At 37.1% G+C, this 18,612-nt stretch overlaps 1 protein-coding gene across 2 annotated transcripts in view; it reads right to left on the bottom strand.

Moving 5' to 3' along the window:
- Positions 1 to 2,401: 2,401 nt before the first annotated feature.
- The window catches only part of LOC113496428, a 70,987-nt gene continuing 54,776 nt past the window's right edge, over positions 2,402 to 18,612 (bottom strand). For both annotated transcript variants that reach the window (XM_026875633.1, XM_026875634.1), the window contains exons 3-6: positions 9,056 to 9,244; positions 8,575 to 8,804; positions 4,459 to 5,280; positions 2,402 to 4,345 (exon numbers count right to left, since the gene is read on the bottom strand). In XM_026875633.1, coding sequence (XP_026731434.1) covers positions 3,677 to 4,345; positions 4,459 to 5,280; positions 8,575 to 8,804; positions 9,056 to 9,244 — 1,910 coding nt within the window. In that variant the 3' untranslated portion in view covers positions 2,402 to 3,676. The remainder of the gene's footprint in view (positions 4,346 to 4,458; positions 5,281 to 8,574; positions 8,805 to 9,055; positions 9,245 to 18,612) is intronic.

Below are 18,612 nucleotides of genomic sequence, written 5' to 3'. Positions count from 1 at the left end.
AGGACAATCTTAAATTCCGCTCAAATTGATTATGTCTTTGAAACGCTGGAACTGTTAAAATAGAAGTCGTTTATTCATTACGAAAGTCATAAATAGCTTATTTTGGACCTCAATTAAAAACCAATATGAGGTTTCAGTAAAAATATTAAAGCTGACTTTTCAGTACAAAGCTTGACAGGCTTGGATTAATATTAAACTTTATATCAGCCATCAGCGCATATTGATCAAATGAACTTAATTTCTGGTATTGAAAGTCGAGGATCATTTCATATTTTTTCAATGTATTCATTATATGAGTGAATATCAAGCCGATTGTTCGATGAGGTACCTACGTAGTAGTTTTCTTTTAATCAGCATCACACTCTTACCTTATCCGTACTTCCATATCTACGTGTACATACATTACCACATATCTACATAATATAGTTACTAAAATAATATCATAGTCAGACAAATATCACTATAACTTTGAGCCCATACTGATTCGTCAAAAAAATTTACTAACGCCTGACTGAATTGCTATAGCAAATATTCTAAACGTCAAAATAAATTATTTGTTTTATACAGTCATCATTAAAAAGTAACAATAAATGAGTGCTCAAGTAAACACTGATCATTTAAGACTACTTTACAAACTCGAAAATTTTCTTAATGAGTTCTTAATAATTAAGATGGCACTCAAAAGCGAATACACTAAGAATGGATAAGAATGTTGGAGGAGTGTGCACGATCAAAGAATGATTCCGCGAACGACCCTTAAATCTCTCTAATTGGTATAATCCGTTTCACCCTATGTTCGAACGTTCTAGCCCACTCTTGCACTCAAGACGTTCATATCAACGCGAGAAGTAAGCTTTATTTTCTCAAGTATTTTATCGACGCAAATAAAATGTATATACTTCATAGGTACTGACGTAGTTCTCGAAGTAGTTTGCTATTTTGAAGCGCCTGGTAGAAAAATCATAGCAACTGAACACGTGTATAAGTTTTATACCTTGTATTTACGTAGGACTTTAAGTATTTATACATTTTGCTTTATATTATTTGATTATTATAGCACCTATAAGATTAAAGTCTTTGTCAGATACGCTACCTTATTAACTGAATTTTCCCAGAATTGGATAAAAACAAGCCAACACTTACTATCGTCACCAGAATACTATTATAAGTCATATCAGTTTATATATCCTAATTATCTATGCTTATGGTTTTCCCCGCGTACTTTCCATTATTACTAGAAAAAATAGCTATTGAATTAGCTATTTTTTATTACGGCATAAGTGTAACATTTTTTAAATACTTGCAAAGCTAAGGCCGAATAACATAGGTACCTACATATCCATCCAGTTTTTATTGTAAGTACTAATTTGACGTACTCCATACACAGTTTTATGTAAATTGATTTAACGTTTTGCCTTTGACAGCGTACAAAAAAACAGAAACAGTTTTCCCGCATTTATTATTTACTTACCTATAAATTTGGAAATGGATATAACTGGAAGCTTTATCTTTTTCTCCAGTTTTTCACACGATTTGCGAACGAAAATCACAATGAAACTCCTTTCAAAATTTAGGGCCGACGAAGCTTTAATAAGAGCAAATACTTACCATCCACTAAACTAAGAAACTTGCTCGTACAGAGTCAAAAGTTTGGAACTAGCTCCAACTTGCCGTTGAATCTCAATTGTACTTAGTGTAGACCTAATGTTGTGTTAAACCTCCAAAACGGCTACAGGAGCGAATCGAAGTGTTGACAAAGACGTCTGCTGATAGTCGCGATTACACCAAGACTTGTAAGTTTGACAGATGATTTGGGTCCCGCCGAGACGACCGCTTCCGACCAAGCCAGATAACTATTGACACATGTTCCTAGCACAATGGTTTAGCGAACTATGCGATTGGCTGTCCGATACCGGCCCGACACCGATCGGAAAATCACGACTTTTTAAATAACTGATATCCTCATTGTTTTATTTTCAACGTTCACATTTGTTTTGTTACCACAAAACGACCTGCTATCGTTCATCGTATGCCTATTTATGTTATCTAAATGAGGTTTTTATAAATGATTGCATTAAACCTTTGTTTAACTGAGTAAAAAAGTTGTTATGCGAGTATATTTTTATGTGGTCTGCGGCTAATTTTGTAGGTAAGGTTAAAAGTAATTATGATTATGAATGTGTACAGATTGACTTAATAGTTTTTAATAATGCACGCGACTATTGAATGTTAACTAATAATTCAGTATTGTAAGTATGTACAGTTTTACATTAGCACGAGAGATCGGAATTCGATTAAAATTAACATTCTAAGCTGGATGTTTCGTAAAACATGAGTATTGTTTCACTGGCGTGGTTAAGGTTATATTTATGAGTGCAGGGAGATAAATAAAAGAAACATCATCATTTCATATTATATTCAATTAAATTTCGTTTATATAATTGAATCGAATAAACATTTAGCCAATATTTTCGTTACCTAAGCAGTAATGCTTCAATTATTCGTGTGAGCCTAGTGACGTAGGTAGTTTTTAATAAAACTTATTTTTAACATTAATAAAATATTTACAATATTTGGAAATTTCATCACAGCTTCACGAAAACAAGCATAACATTGGAATAACAAAACAAACTATTGTATTACATCTATAATGTGTCTAAAACTATAAAACAAGAGTGCGACGATACAGCCTCAATCGATAAATGCGTAAATACTGTAACACAAACTGTTTGGTTGAAACCGATTTACTGGACAATGAGGAAATATGAAACAATTATAATACCCCGTACATAAACTATAGAAATACACCGCCCAATAGCCCCGACATCAGCACCGCTTTGATTAGTACCACGAACAGTACAATCACTTGCAAAACAATACGCACAGCCGCCCAGCGAGAGCGCGTTGCCCAGTAAAACGGGAGATTGACAGCAGCCATGCCAGACCACTACACGACACCAATCTTTGGGTTGAGGAAGCTTTAACATCTATAACAAAGGAGTACAAGTGTGCGTCGCCGACCGCCCCGACATCGATACAATATCAGAAATATCGATCCCCATATACTATGTGCAATATTATATCGATTACTATGACTCAATACTAATTATACAAATAATGTACATAATTAGAATAACATTGAATACCATTCTATACGTCGACCTCGCTATAATTTAAGTGGAACTTTTAATGAGAGTATCCATTAATTACATTCTAACAACTGTTTTTATACAACTACTGTAAAATTTAATAAATAAAACCGAGTTTTGAGTTTCTTATGTACACACACGCTATCTACTAGAAATATTGAGATTCCTTCACAACTGACATGTCCTTTGATAGTAATTTTGTACCTACAACTATGTACACAATAAACAATACGATGTGATCGCTTGTCAGATAACTTGATACTTGATTCTACTTTAAACTTATAATGATATCGCATTGAAATATGTCTACCTTAAGCAAAACTATGATCATTAGTAATCTAAACAGTTATTAATAAAGTCCTCTGAATAATACGAACTGTTTAAAGTTAGGATGACGCGTTTGCCGCCATTATAATACTAACATGGCACTGTACACCATTAAACGATTCGATATCAGTCTTTCGTGTTATCATGCTGCTACGACACAAACACTAACATCTGTCACTCCACTTTGCGGGATGGTTAGCTCACACCAGCTTCCTCTCGGCGATGGCGTGCGGGTGTCCGGGGTGGGCGTAGTGCCCGGGCGACGACGGCTCGTACAGAGACATCTTCAGTCTCTTGCACTTAGCTCGTCGGTTCTTGAACCAGAATTGCACGTTCTTCGACTCCAGCCGCGGAAATTTCTGCCTGTACGGCATCCTGTTCAACTCCTCCGTGTATTTCAGTATCAAGTTGTGAGAGGGGTGAGTGTTCATGGAGAACCATTGCTCAAGTACGGGCACTTCTGACACCGGGTCGATGAAAGTCCGGTTGCGTTTGCGTCGTTCATCGGAAGCTCCAGCTAGGGCCAGGTTAAGGCCGCTGGCTCCTTCCCCGGGGACCGCGCCCACGCCAGGGAAGCCGCTCATGTACTGGCTCATGTACATAATGCCGTGACCGAACATGGGGTGGTTAGGTACCATCGGGAAGGGCAGGCGGTCGAGGTGTGGCGACGAGGGCCTGTAGTGCCGTTCCTGGATGACGTCTTCATCAGATCCTTCATGGTCATCACCGATGCCGTTCTCATCTTCATTGTTGTTGTTATTGCTGTTGTTGTTGTGCGAGCTATCGCTGTTCTTAGCCGGAGAGCGCTGCGGTGAGTGAGCGTTGTCAGGTTTGCTCAGATCCCTTGGCTCTTGTTTGATGTCATGTACCTGTGACAATAAAACGAGTTTTATTAGAAATCCTATTTAACTTCTCAAATGAATATCTATTCATGGTCACGTCTTACATGATTAGCGAAAATGAAACTTTTGGTAAAACTCACCTTTATTATGTCGGGTGGTTTTGGTGACTCCTGGGGTCTTTCATCATTGTCATTGTCGTTGTTTTTCTTAGTAGTTATCAACGACAGAGGAGCATCTGGGCTTTCAGCCCTGTCATCTGGATTTAAATCTCCGCCTTCATCTTCCATATCGGAACCTCCGTTAGACAGATTATCTTCAGACATTACTGACATGGGGTATCGGCCCGGACTGCCAGATAGGATGGGGCTTTTCATTGAGTTGTGGTCTTGGGAGCCATAAGTGTCGCTGCCCGCCATCAAAGATCCATTTGTTGGGCTATGGCTTCGACTATTGAATCCGTTCACACCCAGGTGGCAGCTTAACCCGCCGATATTGCGAAGCTCAGCGCGTTTCTGCGCAGCACGCGCGTTCTTAAACCAGTAAACAACGTTATTGACATCGAGGGGCTTACGACCGCGCCTCGATTCCAAATTGTTTAATTCCCGGACATACTGTTGTATTTGTTGTCTGCTTGGGTGTTGGTTCTCAGAGAACCAGCGCTGAAGTTTCGGCAGTTCTAGCTCAGGATCAAAGCTTGTGCGCATCCTAGTTTTCTGAGTAGGATATTGACTCTGAACAGTCTGCAATGCGGGATGTAAGTGATCTGGGATTGTGTTCAGGGTTGGCGATCGGTTCTTGGGGCCCGGCGACGGGTATCGACGAGGACTGAAGGGTGGTGGTCGAGGAGATACTTGAGCGCTCCACCAAGATTCAAATTTCCGCCGCATTTCCTCAGAAGGCTCGTGAAAGTTGTGCGGCCCGGGTGTGCGGTCCTGGCCACGGCAAATCTGAGCCAGTGTTACCTACGACAAAGAAAACATATGTTAAAATGACATCCACAAAAGGTAGAACAGTAGGTAAGTAACACAACAAGTAACAGCAAACAGTTTTAGACGATTTTAAAGAGGTCAGTCTAACCAGCAACAGCTACAGAGATAATTGTTAGAATAAACACGAAGCATTGTTTCACAGAACATCGCCATTAGATTATGAAAATATTAGGTCGGCCGTTAATGCATGTGTCATGCGCGAGCGGTCGGCGCGGTTCAGACGCGCGGAGGTGTTTACACGGTGGTTAGTGAGCATCACTCCGCGCGCCGCCGAACTTCAATCATGGTCTGCTCTAAAACAATGAGCGGGAAGGGCGTCTTGACAATTAGCATCCACCCACTACGCCCTCAACTAGGCGCCGGCACAGGCCGCGATCTAAGTGCTTCCATAGCAACGTTACCGCATCAACTTGACTAAACAAAACATTCTAAACGGTTACCGCAGGCTTCGAGCCGATCCTACGCCGCTGTTTGAGCATCAAACAAACCGTGTGACTTGGAATGATTCCAATGCGATGTTTAAATTTCACAATTATTTATTCAACACGATAACATTAGTGCATGTTTGGAGAGGTATTAATCGCACAGCAAGTAGTCAATCATAAAGAACCTGTCAGATTATAGCTCCGCGCGGAGTTTACCCAGGCTGACAGTTATGCAAGTGAGATCTGCCCGTATCGCTAGATTACATAGAACAATGCCAGTGATTACGACGTCAACCGAGTTGTCAGGCTAGGCCGTCTGCTCTGCTGTTGCTAAATCAGACGTTAAATGAGCAGTAAGTATTACACATCGAGATTGTAGCAGTATATCTATAAATCATGTCAGAGGTATTAGCGCCGCGCTCGAGTGATACGTTAATCCGCTTCTTTGTTTTATATTTTTAAATAGTGAGGCCATATTTGCTTTCAGATATTGTCTGTTTCAGCTTCATGGAAGATTTACGAGAGCTGGCGCCTGCGCGTGATAACTCGCGTCACGTGTAATCCGCCTAAGTACGTAATTCGGTGTGTGATTGCGAACATTTCTTGATATACTTGTAGTTAAAAGGACAACTTTGAACACAATAGGCTTAGTGTTATCTTATATTATTTTCGTTGTGTGTACATACGCTACTTACGCATGCTTGAAGGAGTGATTAAAATGTAACCCGTCGTAAAGAACCTTGAATTTTCAAAGAGATTTCTAAATTAAGCAAGAAAGTAGTCTTAAAGAGGATTTATGGTTTAATATTGATCCAGAATCGAGGTGGCATTTGGAAAACCCCTTCGATAAAATATTCCTCGGGCGTCTAAAAGTTTGCTCGGAGTTAAAATCGAAGTAGCGCAAATTGGCGTGAGATAAATTACCATAATATCATAGAGCTGAGTTCATCTGGCGTTTAGCTACAACTTCGCTGAAGATGTTTGATTATCTTGGCCGGTCGGGAGTTCCTTTGGTTCATTTGCACCAACTTTGACATGACTTTATAACTCCAATTTGTTACCAACTAACTGTTACACCTTAAACTTTCGTTTGTAATAAATCACCTTTAAAACATTGTACTAACGAGGTAACTATACGTATCATAACTGGGCCACTACATTATGTCACTGAAACGTCAAATTGAAATACAGAATCGTGAGCTGGTTAGTTCGGAGGGCGCGCGTGGAGCGCTAACCTCGCGTTTAATAAGATTATAAAGCATTATTTTATGGTATTAATAAGATCAAAAGCGTTCGTACATCTAAAACTCCTTTTAACCCTCTTTCGGTGTGGCTCAAGTTAGCAAGACGAGGGCAACCCCCGCCCGCCGCCCTAACCCGTTCGCAACAAGGTGGATATTTAGAAAATATAATAAGGCGTTGGGAGGCGCGGATGAGACGCAGATTCAATTAAATTTATTATGTATGGAGATCTCGCGTATGAGACAGGTGCTCATCGTGTCGACAAATTGGTCTCTATTGCAAGCAAGCGCCTTAAATCTCTTTATAGCTAACGACATTGTCGAGAATTTTGTTACACAAAGTTGTGCTAAATAACAATGTGTATGCCGTTCTAGGTACTCATTTTAAAGTCTTACCTACCGAAACAAATGAAGAGCTACGCTTACCTACATAAGCTACTAACCCGAAGGACAAAAACCAAGAAAACAAAAGCTAGAGTAAACACATGAAAATATTCAAATCATGATTTGAAAATTTCTATTAACAGTGTTTTCATTGTTAAGACGAAGAGCCGCGAACATGAAAACAAATGCTTCCTTAATTCTTCCCCTGAACGATGATCCCTATTAGCAGGGTCTTAGCAGTCACCTCGCAATTATAAAGACCAAATTGTAGAACGCTCTCGTACTTAGTCGAGAGTTTGATAATCTGTCTTCGTCTTTCATCCTGATGAGTTCACTCTTGTTAATTTTGTCGATAATAATCGCGGGTGCCAATGTTAAGGAATATTTGGCACGTAAAACCTATTTGGCAGTTGAAACTGCTCAGATATAAAACCTATTTTTTGTATTATTTTTACTCATTGCGTTTGAAAACGTTGCTTGTATCTAAAACTTTAGACCATTATTGGACTACGCTGTCTTTAAATTTATATAAAGATTTTAATAAGTAAATACGTCTTAACTTCTAATAAATTTTGCTACGCTTATAACAAAGCAACTCTTAGACAATTCAACAATATCATCTAAAGCTTATACAAAATAATACTCCTATACAAGGCAAGCCACACAACGGCATTCCGAAAACAAAATCACGGATCTTAAACACTCAATCTTTAATTAAATCGTTAAAACAGACAATAAACAAATGCCTACTAGGATAAATGTTTTCGATTGAAAGCGTACCTCACAAAGCGAGCTTAAAATATAGAAAACAACGAGTTTCCACGTTAATAAGGGGTAAAGGGGGTAAAGGTTTAGTTGGGGGCATTGTGTGCCCCGGCCGGGTAACCGAGGACATAACGGCATCATTGAATGTTGGTTTAACTCAGTCTACCGTACACTTATTGTCGCCTATCAGCATGATTTTAACGCCCCAATCGGTTGATGTTATTTGATTTGACAGATGTTTCTGGAAGCTGATGTTCGCGGTGGAGAGATTATGACGGATGTGTTCGTGTTTTAATCTTGTATGACAGCAAAACAATGGAGGGATTTGTGTTCGATTTTTAAATTTAGAATAACAACTACGGATCTTAGAAGCTTTGCACTTGGATTTAAGGCTCATATCGATAGGCAATTGTTTTTTAGTTCCAAATAAACGTCAATTATGAGACTCTTACCTCATCTAAAGGGCATCCAGTCGACATCAGCAATGGTCGGCTCTGGACCAGCAGGAGTCTAAGAAGCTTGTCCTTGATGTCCTGAAGAGGAGTGGGACGTGGCCGAAGCAGCTGGATGCGCAGAGTGGCCACAGTTGTCAACTCTCCCAGTACCTCGCCGACAGTGGCCAGTGGCCCGTCGGAGATCCTCTCGAATGGCAGCGGCTTCCAGTTGTTGATGACCACCGAACCTATGACAAAAAATAAATGTGTTAAGAAATATGAGATTTTTAAATCTTACACAGAAGAAAGCAAAAAAAAAATACGGGACCACTTCTTAGGAGTATAATTGTAGAATCACGGGCTTATAATAAGGATTCCGAATATTGTGAAGTCTTAAACACTTTAGAGCAATGTGTTACACAGGTTTATTATCAAAGGGTCTAATCAGACTCAAATTCAACAGAAAATAAAATATTACCAGACCATAAAATAATTTTACCTTTGGCCGAAGCTGCCAACTCATGAGGGTATCCAAGTCTCATCATGGCAGCTGGCACCAGCTCGTGGAAGGCGGTGGCTGCCGGGATGATGACGTAGCTGTCGGTCTCCACAACAGCACGTCGTCGCCATGTACCTTCTTCGAGCGAAGACACTGCCTCCACCACGCAATGGACCGGCAGGGTTTTGCCTATGACAATACAAAATATGAGGTTAATATCGGATATATTCTCCGCTAAACTCTAGACGTGAGCTGTCTACAAATATTCAATATCAAAACCAGTCAAAGGACTTATAAAAGACATAAAATAAAATTAATACTATAAACATAATCTAACTGAACGGCCAAACTAAATCATTCAAGCAAAAAATTTAATGGAAAAATCTTTTCCGAGTCGCTCTAAAAAATCAGCTACTTAGTGCCTTGGACGTCGAAACGCTGTCGCTAAGAAGGCGTCTTAATTATTTAGCAACTTTTCAAGCGAGAAAGCAATGCTTTTGACTTGCTCGCGGACGCGGCAAAAAACCTACTGAAATGTTAAAATAATAATTAATCCTCATGGAAGGAACGGCCGCCGCCGCGCCGCCGCGCCGCCGACGGACGCGCGCCGAACGCTTTGTACTGCTTTGTTGCTTTGCTACGATATTAAATAGTTTTTGCTGCTTCAATGCGCTTTTTTATCGCCGTTTAATAGCTCTTAGGGTGTTTTAATGGAAATCTGTCTCTTCCTTTTATAAGAAGATATTTTCGTCTGCTCTTTATTGGCAGAAATATTTTTACGTTTAAGTTGAGACGGTAAATTACTTGCTGTTAAATAAAAAGGGCGCAGGCAAACACACGTAACCTATAATATTCCCGTTCAATACAATTATGGTGAACAAGCTGATTTAGAGTATCAGTTGAAAACAATAGCTATCTTTGAGCCAGCGAGCAGTTATTGAATTTACATAATACTATTCGGGTATTTGGTTCACCAAAACATAGTGGGTACATTGAAATTGTAAATTTCCCGCCGCAATAATCTTTTAATAACAGGGCGGAGGTGCGTTAAGCTGTGTTAGTCTTTGGGTTACGTACTTTCGAATAGGATTTTCAGTTTTGGTAATCGCCGAAACTAACTTTCGATAGTTTTCGGCAGAAGTTCGGTAATGCGTAGTTAAACGAGATATTATTCGTTGGGTTTAGGGGTGGTATAAAACTTAACTTTGAACATACTCATGAGTATCAAAAACAGCATTTATATGTTCAAAAAAAATCATCAAGATTTGAACCCTGCTACAATTTCGTTTCCGACACACTTTATTAAAATGAATATTTATTATAATGTAACACATTCTCGACAACCCTGCCTCAACGGAAGGTAGTTGCAGGTTAGCACCTAGCAGGTATTTAATACGATGCTTGGATTAGTTGAGGTTTAGTTGCGGGCCGTCCGCCGCCCGAGACAGTCCTTTGGTCAGTTAAACCCTTGCTTTATGAAACTATACACGTGGAATTGAATATTAATTAAATGCGATAGGTGGGATATTTAAGGTTTGTTTGTTTATTTCGTCGGATGTAGTTTTAGGGGATTAGTTGGTTTAACCACCTTTTGAGAACAGTTAATTAAACGTCTAGTATCGTAACATTCAGTAATAGCGTATAAAATTTGTAAAGTGATATAATTTGACGAAATCATTGTGACGTCACTGATGACTTGTTGGATGATACAAGGAATCGTTGCTTACGTGTTATCGCGTTCCGGTGCAAAATCAAATCGCGTTAGCGAAAAGCCCGAGTTGCGGTGACGGTGCGATATTTTTACAGACCAAGCATTTATTGTTAATACTAAGTTTTTACGTAGAGATCCCTTGTAACGATTTTCAAAAAAGATTTCTGTGCGCATTACACGGAATTAAGAAAATACTATAATTTGAGAACATTCACTGCGGTTTTTTTTCAATCACTGTTTTAAGTTAAGGTACTTTGATAAAAAGACGAATATTACGTTAACCTTGCGTCCTTATTTGGAAGGGCGACCCCGATAAATAAGCGAGTGAAAACCGTTCTTAAAAAAATCTAAAACCCATTTTCAGTACATATTCTCTACCATTCCCCGAATGCTTTATCCATTAATTCACTAATCTTCGCACATTGCACAAATCAGGGCAAAGTTAGATACAGCGTTCATTAGTTCACTACATAAAATAGCAATTAGATAGACAGAGGAACAGTTACGGCTCTGAGGGAAACTCTCGACTTTGTCACGTAAATGCAACTAGCAACTGGTTGTGCGACTGATTTACTGGGTTGTTGGATTTCCACTGGACTACTTTGATTTTTTTTAAGAGAAATTGTATTCTTTTTTAATTATTTACAAAATCATTTGTTTAAACCCAAGGAATATCAGAAAAAACAAGTCTAGATTCTGAAAGTTTTCTTTCCACGACAGTTGAACTTAGCTACTTACTGAGATAATGTTTTCCTTAATTCAAATACTAAGAAAATCTTTTTTTTAGGACAAATATTTAAATGTGAAACGTATTCCCATCCTTTTTGTCATTTTTTGCCAATTGAAAACAATTTTTCTCCTTCTAACCTACACAAACACACAACTGTTCTATAGTTCACAAAATTGTAGTTGCTTGTTATATAATAAGCTCACAGCAAAGCTTAGCCGATCCAAGACCACTTGAAAAGAGTTCTGTGTTCAGGGCGGGATGTCGGGCGGCAGTTAAGTACTGAATTAAAACTTTGTACTAACAGGAATTAGCTGACGTTCCGCAGTCTTTGCTTCAAACTCTTCGATAGTTTAAGCAGTTCACATGTCGACTTGATGCTGTTTTGTTTTTTGATGTTTTATACCGAAGAGGTTGGTTTAGCGACGAAAATTGAAAGAGGTTTTAATCGGTGATAACCTTTTTAGATACAAGATTGTTTTTTGTGTTACAGTTAAATATGTTTACGTATTGATTCATGTTTTTTTGATAAAATATTGTAGTAACTAAAATTATTTGCCATTTTGTAGCTTAGTTTGAGATGCTGGATCACTTTGATTCGTTTGATGCAAGTTAAATCAGAGGCGCGATTGACTAGAATATTCTTCCATTCAATTAACAAAAGAGTGTATCAATGTATTATTAATAAATACATGTTTACCTAAAGTACAAAATTTCAAAACATAAGTACGAGACATTACAAATAAATCTATCCCTACTTCAGCTAATCTACTAAACGACATATGACGTCACTAATGTGTAACTGTTCGCACCCGTCAGTCTGGATGTCGACACATAAACAGATATGTTCGGAATCAAATTCTGTAGCTCTCGGCTCTCTCCTCACCCCTAATTTGAAAACACAGATGTAGATTCAATGGATAAGATGAGCGTAGTATTTAGAGACTTCAAAGCGTACTTGGTTGTTAAATTTTAGTTTTTAATAATCAAATATTAAGGTCTAGTTTTGGTAAAATATATGCCTAATAATATATGATCATTAAAAATTTATGTCATCATTTAATTATGAAAAAATTTAACACGAAAAGTTTTTGTCATTAATTCAGTTATCATCCTATTAACGACGTGATTATAATGCTAATTGCTCGGAATTTTGGTGTAATCTACAAATTATTGCTATTCCGGAAAATATGTTTTAATTATCCATTTTATTAGACTAGGCTCGTTAAAATTAATCGCTATATTATTTTAACTATTCAAGCGAAACCTTTTCAAACGCAAATACAAGCAACCAATGTTTCAACTGTATATATCCAGGATTGATTTTGAAAAAGTATTTTTTTAATGAAAAAAAAAAACATCTGAATAGAAACAGACTAATTGCAAGTAATTACTTATTCAAGTAAAACTAACATGGTCTAGTCTAGTGGCTTACTATTAAACCGCTGAGCTAATATAAGGGATGTTCAAAATTTGTCATTTCAATGAGTAGTGAGTCGAATTTTGCGCCGATTCATATTCAGGGCGGCATCACGGGCAAAAACGAAATAATATAATATTAAACGATTTTCTAAAAAAAAAGTTGAAAACGAGAAGGTCTTATTATAGTATAGAAATAGGAAAAGGTATAGAATTTTACAAAAAAAAAAAATATGCTGTTTAATATACTAGCTCATCCAGCAACTCTACAAGAGTCACTTGGCATTAACAATGAACTGTGAGAGACGTGTGTACTTACCTCGGAGTTAGCATAAGTATTTCGCTAAAAGTCTCATCCAAACCCGCCCCTTAAGAACAGGGGCTTAATTGAGTCTACCCCTTAAACGGGAAACTCTGTAATGCCTTTGTTTTGAACATTTTTTTTTGTATGTTACGGTGATTTATTTTGTTCTAGAATTTATTTAATGGCGGAAGATGTCATGTTATGTGTAAAACCTTCTTTTTGGAGTCGGTTACAGCGAAGTGACAATTTTCTTTTAAACTTATGAAAATAAACCACAGATTGGCCAATGCCTTTTCTCATCTGGAGACAGATTCGGAATTGCGAATCACATTTTATTTTTCTGAATGATATAAATAGTATTTTTTCTGTGTAAAAATATCATTCAGGTTTATTTGGAACTTAATTATCATTTCCGGAAATGGGTGTGTTGAATATTTGTAGCTTTACGATGTATGAGTTATGTGGGTGTAACGTAAACAACCTACTCATAGGGCGCGAATTTATTATGAAGTACACGTGTAAAAATCGTTTATTATGTTGATACTTTTTTTTAAATACTTTGTCTAATATTTGACAGTCACGGTTAAAATACTCATATAAAAATCTTATTACCTCACTTACAAAGTCGCAGGCTAGTTAAATTGAATACAAGTACCCATACAAGTTACCATAACCTCCGAAACAGCTCGAACGATTTCTATAAAATTTGATATTTATAGAAATCGTTCATATTTAGTAGGTTTGAGAATCGACTACTATCTATTTATCATATTGAAAAAGATGGTCAACCCTATGTATTTTTTTTCATAGACGGGAGAATTTTCCTAGTCCTACCTAATTTATATGACAAAAGAAGGTATGTTAGGCCAACTAGTATAATATATTATAATATAATGAGTGTCGACTATTGGATTTGCGTGTTGATCGAAGTGCTGCCGTGAGCGATGATCTATTTAGATTGGATAAGTCAGTGCGTGCCGGATGCTGAAACCTAGCAAATACCATGTCATGCTATCAGCACTGCTTTGTCTAGCTCATTTACAACGTAATTACTTGTCGTGTTACGAGAGAGTATCATTATTTATTGTAATAATATTTCATTGGAATTATTTTTTCTATTGTAATGTTTATTTTTATTACATGTTTTTGTCTTTATATTTTCATTGTTGTCACGGGTGTTTTTGAAGCTTGTTAAACGGTTTTATGAGATCGTATAAGATCGTGGTTAAGCAAAACACTAATTATTAAGAGCTGTTAATATTATTCAATTTTTACTTTAGAAAATCGTTGGTATTCAAATCATTATCTTCCTTCCAAAAAGGAATTTATTTCAATTAGAACTTTTCCTATCACTTTTGGATCGCCGATATTGAATGACCTTCTTACATCTTATAGTATTACCAATACTGGTATAAAATAGTCAAAACAATATATAATCTGTTTAATCAGTATTATTTAGTGAGGCAGTACTCTAACCTACGTGCAAATGCTAATCCCTTTACGACGGACCCCCAAACTTTCACCTGACCACGCCAGACGGTCTGACGCTAGATACGATGCAAATACAACATCCCCGTCTAGAATAAGTAGATATAGATATAAATGTACAGTCAATGGCTAAAGTCTATGGACAATGTGAGATTTCTAAAACATATTATAAGTATTCGAATTCGGGAAACAAGTGCTGCTATATCTCTTTCAAAACTTGCTATTCGTTATAAAAGTCGATGAAGAATTATTGCTGTTTTTTTATCTGACCCTACCCCGTATTGAGTAAATATAGTATAAATACATTGGTAAAACCCATTTTTTGGAGTTTTGTATCAAAACCAGAAAATTTCACTAAACTGTCTTTCGCAAATCGTGATAGCAAGGCATTTGCAATTTTTACTACAAACTTGTACTTCTTTCCTTCTGTAACCACAAGTTAATTATAAGCTACGACTGCTTTTTGTTTTGATAATTAACTAGTTTTCATAAAGAAAACAATTAATTTTCAAGAACGCTTTGAAATATAAACGGTTTGCTTAAAAACGTGCATTTAAATGTTTTCCGCACTTTTCCACTTACCTTAGCAAAGAATATTTCAAGTATTAGAAAAGAAACAAACTGGTGTCGGTAAATAAATGCAAATTGCATGAATATCTTATGAAGGATGATTCGATGAGAAATGTACGTTTAACTTGTAATACTTTTGGCTTTTATAATGTTATTTATTTGAAGGCTAGACGACGCATTAGTATTGAAAGTGGTTACCATTAAGAAAGAAAAAAATACAACCAATATACATACGTACTTATAAGCGACAGCTAATACGTCAAAGATTTTCATATTTGTGAAATTCAAGTTTTTCGATGTTCTCGCACAAAGGAGAATAGTTCAATTCTTCCGCTTCATATCAATAAAAAAAACTAGGACCCCATAAACCAAAGCGTTCACTTCATCTCTAACATATTCCTAAAGCTGATAATAAAAACAAATGACTATCAAATTCGAATACAAGCTAACCTTAAAATTCACAACAAAAGGAACAATACAAAATTCCCTTCAACACCATAATCTAAGTCTCTAAGTATGTGATAACACAACCGCGGAATATCTATCTTCGTACGTACCCCTCTCTACGCAAGTTAAGCGGCGTATCAACTGACCGCCCTGTCTAAGGTAACACGACCTAGGTCTCAGACTGTACGGCTTACGTCTAAGCCCTGCAGCCTTTATTATGCTCTACTTTAATACTCAGATTTAACTTTACTACAAGTTCCAGTTAACTGTACTTAGGGAATTATATAGAACGATCTAGAAAAACGTTTAAGGTAAAACGTGTGTAGTATTTATTATTGTGTCAAGAGATTTAATATGAGAATAATTTAATCTTCAAGAATCTTATAAATGTTCAAAAATTTGGAGAAAAAATCATAGGCTAACTTAGGGAAGCACGGTGGATAGATAGCTGCTCTGCAGGTAAAAATACGATATTTTCTGACGAAAAATGACAGCGATTGCTTCACAAGTTCCACTCCCTGTGGTTGATAGGTCGTTTTTCTATATCTATTAATAGTTATACTGCGAGATAAAGGTTTATTATATCCCTCTTTTAAAACCAGAGCTACAATATTTCTAAAAAGACTATCAAATTGTCGACCTAAGAAACGGTCAAAAAGCGTGACACTTTATTACATCCAATTTCTTACATTATAATTGAATACATGTCTCTAACCCACCAATTGTTTACATCCAAACTTTCCACATACAAAATTTAATCCCTTATTGTAAACAGGTAGGAACATGAAGGCAATGCTTACAAGTTGACAATGACAGTAGATAACGCTACAGACAATTGTGAAGGCGTAACAACTGTCAGTTCGTTTGTTTAATTAAGAAACTTGGTTCATCCCCCTCAAAGATCAGTTTGACACCATTTTCATAATTCATTGGGCGTTAAATTAAGTGGTCTGCGTAAGTGTTAAAAGATAAAAGATAAAAGATAATTTATTTTGTGAAAACACGGGTATATGTTTACAAAAAAAAAAACAGGTATTTTTGTTACATAAGGTGGTAAAATAAAATCAGACCCATACATGTTTTGCCAGCAATTTGCGTACAAAATTTTTACAAATATTTAAAGTGAAACGTCACAATATAGGTAGTAAAAGTGTTAGGCATCATTTAAATATTCATTAAGAGTATAAAAACTTTTCGCTACAAGATATTCTTTGAATTTTAATTTAAACTTATTTAAGGGTAGGGACTTAATCAATTTTGGCACTTTGTTATAAATGATAGGCGCTAGACAAAATACGCTTTTATGCATTAGCGCAGTGTTGCATGGCACAATGCATAGTCTGTCATTATCCCTACGACTACGACTGCTTACATCAGCAAGGCGACTAAATAATTTTGGGTTACTTTTTACAAAAGTAGCAACTTCATATATATACAAGGAAGGTAAAGTTAATATTTTAAATCTATTGAAAAACTGTTTGCAACTATCAGTATTTTGAAGACCAAACATTGCCCTAATGCATCTTTTTTGAGATTTGAAAACTGTTTCTCTGTTGGCCGAGTTTCCCCAGAATATTATTCCAAATCTCAGGATGGAGTGAACTATGCCATGGTATGCTGTAATTAGAGCACCAGTGTCTACAATAGCTGACAGTTTGTACAGAGCATATGCGGAAGAGCTAACTCTTTTTGTGAGTTCCTCTGTGTGTGACTTCCAGTTTAAGTTCCTATCAATGATAATGCCTAGAAATTTCGTTGTAGTAACTGTACTGAGTGATGTGCCTTGGTAGTTGATTTCAAAATTTGGAGTAGCTATACGTTGACTAAAATACATTATTTTTGTTTTGTCTAAATTAATCTTGAGGTTATTATTATTCATCCATTCTATTAGAGATTGGATGGTAGTATTAATTTCGTTTTCGTGTGTGTTGGCTAAGACATGTCTTTACAAGAAAAAATCCTTATAATGTTTTAAGTAAGGTATTGTTCTTGTAAAGTGGATTATTTTTCGAAGGTCGATAGGTACACGTAAGTAACTTAGCGTTATTTTTTTATACTAAACTCAAAGTAGATACCAAACTCTTTACAGTTCTTAAGAATTTTGAAGATAAGTACCCATATTTTCTTTAAAATAGTGTCTGCAAATATACAAATAGATATCTTGTTAGGTAACTCGATACCAAAACATAACGTATCAACAAAACAAGTGAATTCTATAAGACCGATACGATTTAACGAAGTCCCCAGCGGGGTAATTAATTCAATCGCGTGTAAGGGTGAGTCTGAAGGAAACGTCATCATTATCTTAGCCGTTGTTGCGGCAACGCGGCGTGAATGCCGTGCCGTGTGTCTCTCGCGCCTTTGTCCCGCCCCTCGTCAATCGGTAACACATTTACCCACTTACGACTGGGTGAAAACTTGCAAAACGAACACCATTGTGAAGAACGCTACAGTCACAATGGCCCGTCGCTGCGGTGCGCTTATCGACTGGCGCGCGTCAAAGAAATCAAAAGCTCGGTTTAGACGTTCGCTATCGCTGTGTCGTTTGTCAGTTTACGCCGGCAGCCATGATTGTCTCCACGTTACAAATGGCGTTTTTGGGGGCGACATTTGTTACCGTTTTAATTGACACCGCGAAAGCATCTTCCTTGAGAAATGCGGTATCTCAATGTGTGTGAAGACACCCCGGCGTTCGAGTTTCATTTCTCATTGTTCGTCATTGCGCTGAAACATGAGTAACAAATGTACCCTACATTCATACCCTGTTATAAAGTACTCACTCTTAAATTATATTATAAGTAGCAAAGAAACGTTATACGCTACGCCACTCAAGAGATTGACTTTCTTAAAATCGCGCGCTACGAGCATGTAGCAAGTAACAACGTCTACGG

The sequence above is a fragment of the Trichoplusia ni genome, chromosome 8 (assembly GCF_003590095.1).
Source record: "Trichoplusia ni isolate ovarian cell line Hi5 chromosome 8, tn1, whole genome shotgun sequence".
Lineage (NCBI taxonomy): Eukaryota > Metazoa > Arthropoda > Insecta > Lepidoptera > Noctuidae > Trichoplusia > Trichoplusia ni.
The sequence above is the reverse complement of the archived record's forward strand: the minus strand, read 5'-3'. Positions and strand labels throughout refer to the sequence as shown.